This window comes from Sus scrofa, chromosome 7 (genome assembly GCF_054392235.1).
Source record: "Sus scrofa isolate SSC_HxYL_T2T_F1_AM1 chromosome 7, Sscrofa_HxYL_maternal_Yorkshire_Landrace_v2.0, whole genome shotgun sequence".
Classification (NCBI taxonomy): Eukaryota; Metazoa; Chordata; class Mammalia; order Artiodactyla; family Suidae; genus Sus; species Sus scrofa.
Window position 1 is genome coordinate 104,411,219 of NC_139389.1, and position 14,167 is coordinate 104,425,385.

At 50.4% G+C, this 14,167-nt stretch overlaps 1 protein-coding gene across 9 annotated transcripts in view; it reads left to right on the plus strand.

The window, feature by feature from the left end:
- The window catches only part of SUSD6 (sushi domain containing 6), a 90,472-nt gene extending 78,882 nt beyond the window's left edge, over window positions 1–11,590 (plus strand). For all 9 annotated transcript variants that reach the window (XM_084969580.1, XM_001926947.6, XM_084969581.1 and 6 more), the window contains 4 exons: window positions 1,074–1,271; window positions 2,535–2,673; window positions 5,443–5,870; window positions 7,735–11,590. In XM_084969580.1, coding sequence (XP_084825706.1) covers window positions 1,074–1,271; window positions 2,535–2,673; window positions 5,443–5,870; window positions 7,735–7,760 — 791 coding nt within the window. In that variant the 3' untranslated portion in view covers window positions 7,761–11,590. The remainder of the gene's footprint in view (window positions 1–1,073; window positions 1,272–2,534; window positions 2,674–5,442; window positions 5,871–7,734) is intronic.
- Window positions 11,591–14,167: the final 2,577 nt, after the last annotated feature.

The following is a 14,167-nucleotide window of genomic DNA, read 5'->3' on the forward strand; positions in this document are numbered from 1 at the left end:
GTTTTCGCTCGAGATTCACTGCCTGGGGACTTCGGTTCTACAGTGTCTGTCCAGGCTCAGAAGGAGAGGCCTTGGAATCAGGCCGCCTTTCTCCCTGGGCTGCTCGGACCTTCCAGCTCCTCCGATTTATCACCACAATGTGTCTACACCAGGGTTCCCACCACTCTTAGGACCGGCTTGCTGTCTCCCTAACTGACCTGTGTGAAGGGGAGGTAACCTTGATACGCATTCCCTGAGGGCCCACTCACCCCTGGGGGGAAGCAGTGGCTGCTGGTGGCAAGGTTACAGGTTTTAGAATCCGACCTGGCTCTGTTCCCAGGCCTGCCTTTGACTCTGCCTCACGCTTGGCTAAAAGTCATTTAACTTGCGTGGAGCAACGTCGTCATTCTCAAAGGGGAGCAGAGGTAACTACCTCAGAGTTGTCAGAAGAAGTAAGTAAGAGAGCAGCTGAATGAAGGTGCTTCTATAACTGAACAGTCCCACCTGAGTGAAGAATGTGGGATTTACTGTGGGATAGAGGCAGGTGATGCCAGGGATTGGTCTAGTCAGGGAATGGGTGGTGCACGGAGCTGGGGAAGCCTCCCAGGAAATGCATCAGAAATTCCCTCTGATGCCAAGAAGGCACATTTTTATTATACGAGGAAGTCCTTTCTGGTATCGATGTTGGTAATAAGGCTAACATTTCCCCCGTGCAGGTTATCAGTATTTTACCACCTGTCACCCTGATCTGTTGTGTATTTCACTAGGTTTTATTGAAACCATATCACGCACTAGGTCTCTGTAAGTTGGGCTTTGCCCGAGTCCACCGTTCAGGAATGGATACGGTTCTCTGAGGGCACAGCGGGAGGAGAAGGGAAGTGGTGCAGGCGGCCAAGCTTCCTCTGCGGCCAGGGCGCCTGCCTCTATCACGGACGACCTGAATGCCCAGAGTTTGGCCAGCAGCCTTTCCAAGGGCCTGGCCCTTTTTGCTCCAGGGGTGTTTCCTGCTGAAGCTTCAGAACTGCCCCTCTCTGTGTCCCTGACGGGGCTCCTGGAAAACGTCACCACCGTATCATCCCTCTCTGTCTTCACAGTGTGTTCCCTGCCCCCGGAGCCAGAGAATGGTGGCTACGTCTGTCACCCCCGTCCCTGCAGAGACCCCTTGAACGCGGGCAGCGTCATCGAGTACCTGTGTGCCGAAGGCTACATGTTGAAGGGCGATTACAAATACCTGACGTGTAAGAATGGCGAGTGGAAACCAGCCATGGAGATCAGCTGCCGGCTCAACGAGGGTCAGTTTGGCAGATGGGAGAGGGGTGCTGCTGGGGTTCTGCTTGCTTTTAACTCCGGGGACGTGGCGCCCGTCCCCTCCGGAGCACCCCATGCTCTGGGACAGCGCGGCCCCGCCGATGCCCTGCAGCCTGCCTTCCTTTGGATTTCACGTCTCTGTGAAAGACATTGGGGTTGCTGGTGCGTGTCCCCTGCGTTTCAGCCGAGCCACTGAAGCATCTGCTGTGCTATGTCAGGTCCCTTTGACGCTCCGGATCTCCTGTTTGTCTAGCCAAGCGCTGGTGACCTTTGACCGTGTTCTGTGAACACATGCGCACAATGCAAGCACCTTCTGTGCTGTCTCTTTTCTGTTGTTTGTCCTTGGATGGAAACAAACTGTTTTGTTCCGGAGCTGCAGTCCCACTGGACAGAAGACCTGCCCCTCTACCTCCTCCTGTCACGCATGACGGGAAATCCAGCCACCCGTGGGAACGTGTGTCAGGCAGCCACCTTTGTGCTTTTCACTCACGCTTCAAGACTGTGACACCCCAGAGAAGGGTGGGGATGGGCCTGATATTTACAACTAAAGCTGCAGGATCTGGGTTATGACAGCCTAGTTCTTACGAATTTTCCTACCACATGGGGAAAGATGTGGGCGGAACTTTAGGTGGTGAAATGATGTGTGCATTTCAGTGGGTGATGTCTTCACCCTGCTGTTGAGGATGGGGTCAGAAGTAAAGGTCTGTAAAGGTGAGCTCTCTAAGGGGAGAGTCGGTTTAGGTGTTAGATGGTCCCCAAAGGTCCAAAGTGAAGAGAATTCTAAGTTCAGGAACAGGAGTTCCTGTCGTGGCTCAGCGGGAAATGAATCTGACTTGTATCCATGAGGACACCGGTTCGATCCCTGGGCTTGCTCAGTAGGTTAAGGATCCGGTGTTGCCATGAGCTGTGGTATAGGTTGCAGACGTGGCTCAGATCTGGCAATTGCTGTGGCTGTGGCGTAGGCCAGCAGCTATAGCTCCGATTCGACCCCTATCCTGGGAACCTCCATATGCTGCAGGTGTGGCCCAAAAGAAAAAAAACAAAACAAAACAAAAAAAAAAAAAGAGAAAGAAAAGAAAACTAAATTCAGAAACGGAATAGGGAAATAGCCCCCCTTCCTTGATGTAGAAGCCACTGTACTGTAACTCCAAAGATGGCCCTGGCCATACATAGCCTGTCTCAGTGTGACATCATGCTGGGGGACTTGGTGGGTACAAAACACTTCTGATGATGGCTTGCTTCTATAGACAAAGATGCCCATACGTCACTCGGGGTCCCCACGCTGTCCATCGTGGCTTCCACTGCCAGCTCTGTGGCACTCATCCTCCTCCTCGTGGTGCTGTTCGTGCTGCTGCAGCCGAAGCTGAAGTCTTTCCATCACAGCAGGTGAGTCCAGTGGCAGTGGGGGGCTGGCCTTTGACAGGCAGAGCGGTGCTGGTGGGCCTGCCGGCTGCAGCTGGTCTGTGTGTACCCCGGGAAAGGGGAGGGCCCCCGCCAAGTGTTGAACTTCCAGGTGTGCCAGGCACTCTGCTTTTGCTTTGCGTCATTATCTTCATCCTCACAGGATCACTGCAGAGAAGGAGAAGGAGGCTCAGTGAGAGGTGCAGTCACTCACTCCCGGTCATCCCTCTACATGAAGACAGAGCTGAGATTTAAATCCCAGACTGTCCAACTCCAAAGCCATGTCATTTCCCCTACATCAGGGGTTCTCAAAGTGTGGTCCCAGTGGTATCAGCATCACCTGAGAACTTGTAAGGAATGCAGAGTTTCAGGCCCCACCCCAGACCCAGAATGAGAAACTCTGGGCCGAAGCCCAGCACCATGGTTCCCCAGGCCTTCCAGATTATTCTAGTGCAGGCTCATGTTTGTGAGCCACTGCCTTGTCTCCCTAGTGGTTTTTCTTTCTTCTTTTTATTTATTTATTTTTTGTTTCGGAGTCAGGATAGCAACTACTTTTAAAAGGTCATTAAACAATTAGTACAATAAAGAGGATTCAGAGGGGACTGTTTATTTGCAAGAATTGGCTTTTTCCACATAAAGTCAAGCTAATCTATCTGTCATTTCATCCAAATTAGGACATATTTTCCCCTTTAACTAGTCAGTGTGTTAAAAATAACTGATTTTGCCTGATTCGAACGGAAGGGAGATTTGGTTTTCATTATAGACCCTGTTTAAATGTTATACATGTATTACTTTTTAAACAAGAAAATTAATTTGAATAACAAAAGTTAGGCAGTGCCAGCATGCACCCTGCTTCCGCTGCATCAGAGTCTCCCTTCCTTCCAAAAACCTCTGAGCACTTGTATGAGTGCCACCTCTGTCACCTTCACTGTGTACATGCCACTTGAACTGGGTAGCACAGATTTTGGTCTGCAAATGCAGGTGAAGAAATTGAGAATGAATAAAACAGTCCAGCAATAATATGGTCTAGCTCATAGACCTTGTGTGTTGCTGGCACAGCACAGAGAGAACGTGATGTTACAATCAGTGCTGTGGTATGTAGTGTTCTGGGCAGAGGTTGGCCTGACTCTAATCCCAGGGGTGGCATTAGACAGGTCCAGATGGTGGGACATTCCAGGAGACAGCTGGCCTGGACTTTGTGAAGACTGTCAATGTTGTGAAGGAAAATGATAGTGGAATGTTCTAGATTAAAAGAGATGTGAGAGACAGGACAGCTAAATGCAATGCATGGTCCATAGATCCTGGGCGAAAACAAGCAAGACAGCAGCTGAGACAGATACATTTGGAGGAGGTTGGGAAAGTTTGTGTTATAGTATTTATTATACCAGCATTATTTCCAGGATGTAATACTGTTGTAGTTATATAGAAAAGGAGGTTCTTGGGAGGTGTGTGCCAACTACTTACTGCCTTATTTAGCAGGAAATAACTTACTTTCAAAGTGGTTCGGGAGAAAAAGTATGTCATGAATAAATCTCACCAACATAATGCTGAGTAAAATATGAAGCGCGCACACACACACACACACACACGACAATATCCCATTCATATAAAGATCAAAAATATGCAAAACTAAACTGGTGTTGAAGGGTTCATGTTTAGACTGTAAAATTATTAAAATAAAAGTCAAAAGAGGAGTTCCCGTTGTAGCTCAGTGAAAACGAATCCAACTAGTATCCATGAGGATGCGGGTTCAGTCCCTGGCCACGTTCAGTGGGTCAAGGATCTGGTGTTGCTGTGAGCTGTGGTGCAGGTTGCAGCCGTGGCTCGGATCCTGTATTGCTGTGGCTGTGGCCTAGGCCGGCAGCTGCTACTCTGACGATTTGACCCCTAGCTTGGGAACTTCCATACACCGCAGGTGCAGCCCTAAAAAGCAAAAAAAAAAAAAGGTCAAAGGAATGATTTTCATACAAGTTAGGACAGTGGTTACTTTGGGTGGTGAGGGGTCAGGAGGTGGTGGGGGTGCTGACAGTGCTCTGCTTCCTGACCTAGGTAGGGGTCATACACCAGTGTTACCTTTGGGATAAATCAGTTGTTCATCTTTCTATGGTGTTTGTCTGATATTTATGTCATAATTGATGTATTTTTGGTTTGTTTACAAAGTATTAAAAAAAAGGCGAGCAAAGTCAAAACAACAGAATTCTTCAGTTTTCAAGTCCAGGGTCCCATTTCAAGACCACAGTGCTGCTTTTTCTTCTCCTTTAAAAACAAACAAAAAACCAGCTTCGCGGAGATTTAATATACACAGCATACAGTGTACCCTCTCTCACGGAGCATGGGCAGGGGTGCGCATTCACGGGATTATGTGCAGCCGGCATTCTGTCTCTTTCCTCTTAGCTGTGCTGGGTGAATGGCATTGTTTCCAGGTCTCTAGGTTCCTAGTTTCTGCCCAGGACCAGAGGTTAAGGACACAGTTTCTGGAAGCAAGTGGAATGGACTTACACCCTGTCTTCCTCCCTTACCAGCTGTGTGATTGGGCAGGTTGCTTAGCCACTTCTCTGAGCCTCACCTGCTTCCTTGGTGACTCTCCACCTGAGGGGGCTCAGGCGAGGATCCTGTGGGATAAAGTGTGTAAAGCACTTAGCGCGGCGCCGGCTCCATGGCACGTGCTCAGAAGCGGTTGGTGGTGTCGGTGCTGTGATCTTTGCTGTGGGTGTATTCTCATTCTCTCCTTGTCTTCTCCTCCCCCGGATGCAGGCGTGACCAGGGGGTATCTGGGGACCAGGTGTCCATCATGGTGGACGGAGTCCAGGTCGCGCTGCCATCGTACGAGGAGGCTGTGTACGGCAGTTCCGGTCACTCTGTGCCGCCCGCCGACCCCAGAGTGCAGATTGTGCTGTCCGAAGGGTCTGGGCCCGGCGGGAGGAGCGGGCCACGGGAGCAGCAGCTGCAGGACCAGGGGGCCTGCTCCTCTGCAGGTGGAGAGGAGGAGGCCCCGGGCCAGTCTGGACTCTGTGAAGCCTGGGGCTCCCGGGGCTCGGAGACTGTGATGGTGCACCAGGCCACCACCTCTTCCTGGGTGGCCGGCTCAGGGAACAGCCGAGTGGCACACAAAGAAGCCCCGGATTCAGAGAACAGTGACATGCAAAGCCTTTTATCTCTCACATCGGAGGACTACACAGACGGTAGGTGGTCTGTGCTGATCAGAAGTGATTGTCTGCTCAGGGTCTTTGCTGGGAGGGAGCAAGGGCTGTGAGCCAATCTAATAATTGGTGTATTCGGGAGCATAGATAGATAATACCTGGGGGATTAGCCTCCAAAAACAGGATTTTACTCTCAGAGCTCCAGGTAGGGCTTTGGCTCTGCATAGGAAGACTTTTTACTGTTGTCTGTGAATTTTGATAGGTTCAGAGTCTCCCAAAGTATTCATGGCCTCAGGGCTGTGCTAAATCAAAGGGTAGAGGTGGGGCCTGTCTTCTTGTTGTAATTTTTATGTTCCTGAAAGGACAGGAATGACAGAGGTGTGGGGTCATATTACAGAGAAAGCTGGGGCCTGTCTCTCTTCCAGAGCATTCAGCTGCTTCATTTCAAATAGGAGTATACCAGCTCCTGTGCAGGCTGGTTTTCTTGCACTGGTTCCGTCAAACCTTACAGTGATCCTGAGAAGTAGGTATTATTACCAGCCCCATTTTACAGATGAGAAAACTGAGGCTCAAAAAGGGTAAGTCACTTGCCCATTGGTAAGTGGCTGAGCTGGGCGTTGAAGGCAGGTGGGTCTGCTCCCGAGCCTGCATTGTAGCCCCGTGGCGCCGTGCTCCACCCCACCCAGATGACTCCAGGTCCTTTGTGGAATGAAATTGCTGCCCCCTGACACTTTACTGGAGCCTAGAGAGTTGAACATTGGGATTGACTCTGTCCCTTCAAAAAGTGTCTTTAAATAAAATCCCAGTGTGGTACAGGATGCAGAGTAAACCTAGATGTTTTCCTTCAGAAAGTGAGGACTTCTGTACTTACCCGGCGCCCCTAAAAGGGTCTTAGAGAAGACTTTGTGCTTCCTGGGAGTCATGTCACAGCTTTAGAATATCCGAAAGCAGAGAAGTGGGAAATTCTTAGACGTACATCAGGTTTAAGGTTTCCTGATCATCGACAGCATGCCTCCTTTTTTCTTAGTGGGATAGAGAGCTTGGAAGGGGCCGCTGAACAGTTGATGTGGGGTTAAAGGTGGAAGCTGGTGACCCCTTGGGCAGCCAGATACACATATTGTGTGTCTGCACATATTGGCACAAACCTCAGCCCTTGTCCTTCCTAAGGAGCCAAGGTGGTGCCAGCTCTTTTCCTCCTCCACGCTACCTTGTTACCTGGCTTTGTTCTGTGATTAAACAAGCATTTTTCAGAGCCCATCTTCTGCCTGGTGCTGGATTAGGTTTTGGGGGTGATGGCAAGAACTATGAAACACAAACACACTCTACCCGCACAGATTGTCAGCCAGTTGGGAAGGTGGGGCCTATACTCGAGAAACAATAGAGCCAAGAAAGGCAGGGGTGGTGTCAGAATGAGGGGCACAAAAAACAAGACACATAGGTTATCGAGTTGGTTGCAGGCCAAGCTGGCAGTACCATAGGGAAGTCAGGACCCCAAGGTGTCAGTCTGATCCACTTGGCATGTGAGGACCCAGAGAGGGGAATTGATTTACTCAGAGTCACATAGCTGGAGGATGACTTTAAGGAGGAGGTGAGACTTACCAGGGTTCAGAAGCCTCATAGGGTGAGAATAAGGACAGAAGGAGAAGCAGCTAAACTCGCAGAGTTAAAGCAGAGAGGAGGGCTGAAGGTAGTAGGACCAGAAGAGGTTTCAGTACCAGACTGAATGTTCAGATTTTGCCACACAGGCAGAGGGCCGGCATGGAGAGGGGCGAGGGATTTGGACTGCTCACAAGTGTGTGAGTAGGGCATTTCATTTCTTTCCACATGGGACCCTGCCATGGGGCCAGGTGTGCTGCAGAGAGACCGCGGGGTAACCGCTGTGCTTGCCTTCCCTCTCTGCCTGCAGATATCCCACTGTTGAAAGAAGCATGAGGGCTGCCACTGGCTTCTCTCCTCTCTGCCCTTCCTCCCTCTCCCTGTGGGTTTGAGCACCGTGTACTCCAGCCACCCTGCCCGGATACCTGAGCTGCCACCTGTGTATCTGTATTTCTGAGGGCCTCTGGGCCCACCTTGCTGGAAACTCAAGGAAGAGTCTCGCCATCTGCCCACTGGACAGCTGGAGGAGCTGGTTTTTGCCTGGCCCGGCCTTCCCATCTGCGTCGGGGACATATTTGAATGTGTTGACTGAACCCTTCCTTCCCTCGAGCCCTCTGGGTCCCCTCCAGCCAGCTCTTCGGTGGCAGCCCCACCAGCCCACGTGGGCCTCGGAGCTGCTGTGTTTACTTGTGCCTTCCTCCCTCCCCATCCAGTTTCCCTGTCTCGCAGGCTTGTTGACGTTCTGCAAGCCTTCAGGGCCGCACTGCTGCCCCTGCCTCACGGGATCGGGCCTGGGTCTGGCTGTTTCCTTTGAGGGCTGGCACCGCTGCCCTCCGCAGGAGCAGATCCAAGAGGGGCTCGAATTGGGGCAAGAGTGTGGGGCCCGGGCCTGCCCTTGGTTGACACCAGTGACGCATTGCCTTGGCTGAGGATGGAGGCTGTGGAAAATCACGCCACAGCCATCCCAGCGCCCAGCTGTCTAGCTCAGAGGGGGCGGCTCTGGCCCTGTTGAGTCAAGTTGCCAAGAAGCATCCAGAAGATCCCAAGGGAGGAAAGGAAGGTGGCTGATAATGATTGTCTTCCTAATATGCAAGTTCTCACTTCCTACTTCCAGCATCCGGCCTTCCTGACCTTGCTTTTTTTCTCTTTCCCTGGGGCAAAAGGGGAAGTTGCCTGCTGCCTCCCGGGTTCGATCCTGGCAGCTCCAGCTTCCTTGCTGGCCAGAGGCCTGAGGCGAATCATCCATGGGACGGGAAAGTTGCTGAGATGCCATGGAATGCCCTTCTCGTCACTGGCCATTGGGGCCAGTTGCCCGGTTCTGGGTTCGTGGTGATGGCATGGAGCCTGAAGGGCACCGGCCGAGTCTCCAGGCAGCTGCAGGCAGCTCCAGCCCTGGTCCTGAGGGTCCCCCTCACCACAGTCACGTGCCTTAGTAACCGTGCCCAGGAAGCATCCTGCTGCTTGCTGCGCTGCTGCTTTTCCTACTTCCACCCTCCCCTGTCCCCCTCCACCCATCACGGCTGATGGACCACTCCCTGACCTTCCTGGCACCCAGCAGAAGGCCTGAGAGACAGTCAGCACACATACACCCCAGCTTGCTGCTGGGGGTAGTTTGGGAGCATCCTGGCTCCGGGGCCCTGGTGACCTCGGGGGAGTGGGCCCGGCAGGCCAGATGCTTCTTTCTGCTGGGGCGGCAGAGCTCAGCCGGGCGGCTGCCTCTTCAGACGGTGCGGCATTAAGGAGCGCTTGTCTCTGTTTTTGAAGCACTGCATCTCTGCTCCTCCCCTGAGCCTCTCTGTTTGGGGGTGAAAATAAGAAAGAGCCCAGTTTTTTCAGTTCCTGACCTAACAGGGTAGTTCCAGGCATGGGTGGCCTCAAAGAAGAGGGGGATGAACGGCCTCCTCTGAGCCTCCTGCCTCCGCTCCACACACTCACGCACTTTACTCCCCGCTTTTCCCGGGCCTCTCGCCGCCTCTGTCGTCTTCCTTCCTCTCAGGTAAGGGCAGTGCCTGCTATGCCCACAGCCCTGGCCCACGTGCTTGGATACGGAGCAGGTGGGCGACGGTGCCAGAAAGAGAGCGCAGGAGCCTGAGGGAGGCAGAGGAGTGGGGGGCCGGCCAGGGTCCGCCATCCGGAGGGGGCCCCCCCTGCCCTGGCCACTTCACCCGCAGAGGCTCTGCTCCAGCACAGGGTGCCCTGTCTTCCTCCTAAAGAGAGTGGGGGAGGGGGGCATCCAGAGCATCACAGAGCCTGCAGCTTTCATTTCCCAAGCTTCTGACACCTGAATTCCAGTCTGGAATATTTTTTTAAATGGAAGATCTTACCCTTTTAAATATAATTACTCTGGGCTTTTCCCTCTGTAAGAGATTGCACTTTTTGTTTGCAGTTTATTCAGCCACAGAGGTGACCAGCTTGGCCCTTGAAAAAATGAAAAGCCTGCTTCTGAAGCTTCTTCCACCGCGCCCACCCCCCGGGGATCACAAGTCCAGACTTGCCTGTCTGGTAGGAAAGAGGGATAAGGCAGGAGCCCCCACATCACTGGCTCTGATGAGGCAGCCTCCCCAAGGCCCCTGGCCTGTGGGTGCAGAGCGAGGCTTTGTGTTGCTGCTGGCACCCGTAGGGGTGCTCCCGCAGTTCTCTTCTCCCCAAGCAGTTTCTCAGCCATCAGCCTTGTGCTGCTGTCTCTAGAGCTTCTGACTTTGTCCCTTGCAAAGGATTAGGCCCTCCCCAGCTGCCTTGGAGAGACAAGGTGGTGTTGGGGACAGCCAGAGGTGCCTGGAGCTGGTGGAAAGAGCCTCCCCAACCTGGCTTCCCAGCTCACCTAGAGGGCAGTCCCCAGAAGGCTTGTCCAGGAGAATGGTCAGCACCAAAGGATTTTTAACAAGGATTTTTTTTTTTTTTTTTTTTTTTTTTTTTTTGCGCACATGAGCTGACTCACTGCAGATTTTATATCCTGGCAACTTGCAGTCACATTCCAGTGACACCCAGGGGCCAGTATATGGTGAAAATCACTTAGTGTCTCCACCCCTTTCAATGCCTTAGTGGAGCAGGTAGGCTCTATCTGTTGCCATTTCGCAGTTTTGTGTGCTGTGTTCCCATTTCACTGGGTGTGAAGCATGAAATGGGACGAGTCCTGGCCGCTTTGACGACTTGCGGTTTTATAAGGCATTTTTCAGTGTACATCCTGCTAACACTCCATTTGCAAACAGAGCTAAAGCGGTCACCCCCATTCACCCTGCCCTCCCCCTCCCCCAGCTTTAAAGCTCTGTGGTGAAGCTGAATGACAAGACAGACAAAGGTATATTTTTCCTGCTAAGTCAGTGGTGGCACAGGAATCTTAGCACGGGGCCTGGCCCCTCCCCGCCCCAGTGGAGCTCAAACCACTTGCTTCCCACATAACAATGTCACTTCCATTCCCAGGGAATATCCTTACATAGAGAATGGAATATGCTGCAAACATTTCTAGATCCCTCCCTGTTTTTTGTTTGTTTGTGTGTTTGTTTTTTCCCCCTCTTGAGCATGAAGGGACCCAGGCTTGACAGCTTAATTCCAGATGTGCTTGCTGAGGACAGAGCCTGGGAGCGTCTTGTGGAGCCTGCTAGGGCCCTGGCTCTCAGCACAGGGCGTGTTAGTCATTGGTGTCCAGTGAGGGCTCGGAGAGGATTTGGTTGGGCAGATGTGTGGACTGAGCAGCTCCCTGGAGAGGGGAGGGCAGGCTCAGCTTTCCCGGGAAGCAGCTCCTGTTGATGTCCAGTGGAAACCTAGTGGGATTTTGAACGGGAACCCCAAGGTTGAGCCCCCTGCTAGGCAGCTGACGGGGATGCGGGGGCCAAGCACTCGGATTGCCAAGCCAGGAGGAGAGAGGGGCGAGGGTTGTCACAGCCCACCACGCCCTGCCCGGGTTTCTCATTCGCACCACTATCGAGTCCTTTGCAGTGGTTTCACATGACACATGCATCATTGACTGTGCAGGATGTCACTTAAATCAGTTTGGGTTTGCTTTATTTTATTTTACATATATATTTTTTTGGTATCCTGTACATTGCAGTGGGTGTGAAGATAGTATTTTAATATTTGTACAAAGTTTAATTTAATTTTAATTGTTCTATGTATATAACTGCATTTCTAAATAATAATAATAATAATAAAAAAAAAGTTCTTACAAAGACAGTTGTGAGAGATGTGATCCTTCCAGAAAGTTTTTGCAGAAACCCTACATCAAAAAGAGTATATGTGGGAGTTGCCGTTGTGGCTCAGCTATGTAACAAACCAGACTAGTATCCATGAGGTTGTGGATTCAATGCCTGGCCCCGCTCAGTGGGTTAAGGATCCGGCGTTGTCGTGAGCTGTGGTGTAGGTTGCAGACGCAGCTTGGATCTGGCATTGCTGTGGCTCTGGCATAGGCCGGCAGCTGCAACTCCAATTTGACTCCTAGCCTGGGAACTTCCATATGCCACTGGTGTGGCCCTAAAAAGCAAAAAACAAAAACAAAAAAAAACACCCCATAATAAAGCTCACAAGTTCACAAAGCCATTGGAGATATCCCTCCACAGGGAAAAACAGAAAGGAAGGACTGCTTGTTTCAGTGAGAGGCAAGCCATCTCTCTTGCTGGAAAATAGGGGCAGAAACATGTCCCATCAGGTAAGGAATGCTGGGGAAGGGAGATGTCAATACGGGATCAACCGCGGGCTTGCCTTTCTCCTGATGACAGATGAGGGGGACAAAGGTAACAGCCCACAAAACTTGCCGAGCTGTTGGGGGAAGGGCCGTCTTTGAAGCGGTTGCCTCAGGTTGGGAGGTGGATGGGAGGAGAGAAAAGGAATTTCCTGCCCTGATGCTGGACCCCTGCCTCCCAGGTCCGAGAGGTGAGACCCTCTAGGCAACAGCAAAAATAGTAACAATCTCCAGGATGGGTCTTTTTCAGACTACTTTAAAATCCCTTTAAATACTCCAAAGTAATACATACTCACTTCCAAAATTTTAGAAGTAGATTTAAAATCACCCATAGTATCAGTCCCTATCTATCAAATAAAATTTCATTTACATCATTTTTAATGGCTGCATAGTTTTCTAACATATTGTTAATTGGACTTTAAGGTTGCTAAAATTTTTAAAATTCTTATAGCCAATGGTTTGATAGTATTTTAAATCATTTCTTTGGTTTAAACTACTGGAAGTGGAATTGGTATATCAGAAGAAACATATTTTAGAGGGTTTTGATGTATCTTGAATTGCCCACCAAGAAAATTGTTCCAAATTATACTCTCATTGGCAGTGTTCACTTTCCCATGACCTTACTGACATGGGGAGTTATCATTTAAAAATATGTCAGCTGAAAGAAAATGGTATTTAGATTAAACATCTACCTGAAATTAATGACAGGGAGTTCCCGTCTCGGCTCTGCGGAAACGAATCTCTCTAGCATCCACAAGGATGTAGGTTTGATTCTTGGCCTTGCTCAGTGCGTTAAGGATCTGGCATTGCCATGAGCTGTGGTGTAGGTGGCAGACTTGGCTGGGATCTGGCGTTGCTGTGGCTGTGGCGTAGGCCACCAGCTGCAGCTCCAGTTCGACCCCTAGCCTGGGAATCTCCATATGCCTCGGGAGCGGCCCAAGAAATGGCAAAAAGACAAAAAAAAAAAAAAAAAAAAAAAAAAAAAAAAAAAAAAAAAAAACTTAAAGGAATCTATTGGTGCACCAGCAAAGTGCCTGGAGGGTGAAGAGGGAAAAGTTCATGTCTCTGGGGCATGAGCAAAGGTTTAGCAGGGAAGGTGCCATTTGCTTTGCGTCATGAAGGATGAATTGTGGTTTAATACTACAGGTAAGGGGGTAAGTCAGCAAGGAGATGTGGGGTAGAAGTGTGAGGAAGAGGACTCTCCAGGCTATAAGATCTACAGGAGCAAAAGCACTAGCATCTAAAACGATGAATCATCTGAAATTGCCATTTTTGCAGGTTAATAAGAAAAGATCAGATATGGGCAATTTCAACCTAATAATTAAGATCTGCCAAAATTAGGAATGTTTTTCTTCTCTGGGTTGATTGAATATATATATATATATTTTTTTTTTTTTTCTTTTTTTCTTTTTAAGGCCGCACTTGTGGCACATGGAAGTTCCCAGGCTAGGGGTCAAATTGGAGCTGCAGCTGCCAGCCTACACCACAGCCACAGCAACGCCAGATCTGAGCCATGTCTGTGACCTACACTGTAGCTTGGGGCAACGCCAGATGCTTAACCCACTGAGCTTAACCCCCAGGAATCAGACTCTCATCCTCAGGGGTATTAGTTGGGTTCGTTTCTGCTGAGCCACAATGGGAACGCCTGAACTTTATATATTTTAATCACAAGAAATAAAATTCAGGACACCCATAGACAAGTGTCTGGGTCTTCCTGTCCCATGCTCTGTTCTCTACAAAAACAGCACTTGGGCATAGCTGATTTCTGGTCCCAACCTGCCAGCTCCTGCTTCTGCCTGCAGGGGGAGTCTTCAGGAATCACGTGACCTGTTCAAGTCTCCAGTACAGGGTCAATTCACTTGCTCTTTGGGATGGACAATGGACAGAACAACTGCTGCTTGCAACCAAGTTTCTGCCAGCGGCAGCCAGGCAGCCATCCCAATGTTAAGAGGTGTATTTGTCCTTTTTATTTCCCTCAGACAGAAATTAAGGGGCAGTGGTTATATTCAACTACCATACTCTTGTCAAGTTTCTCTGATTTTCATTAGAACATTCAAAAATAAGCTAT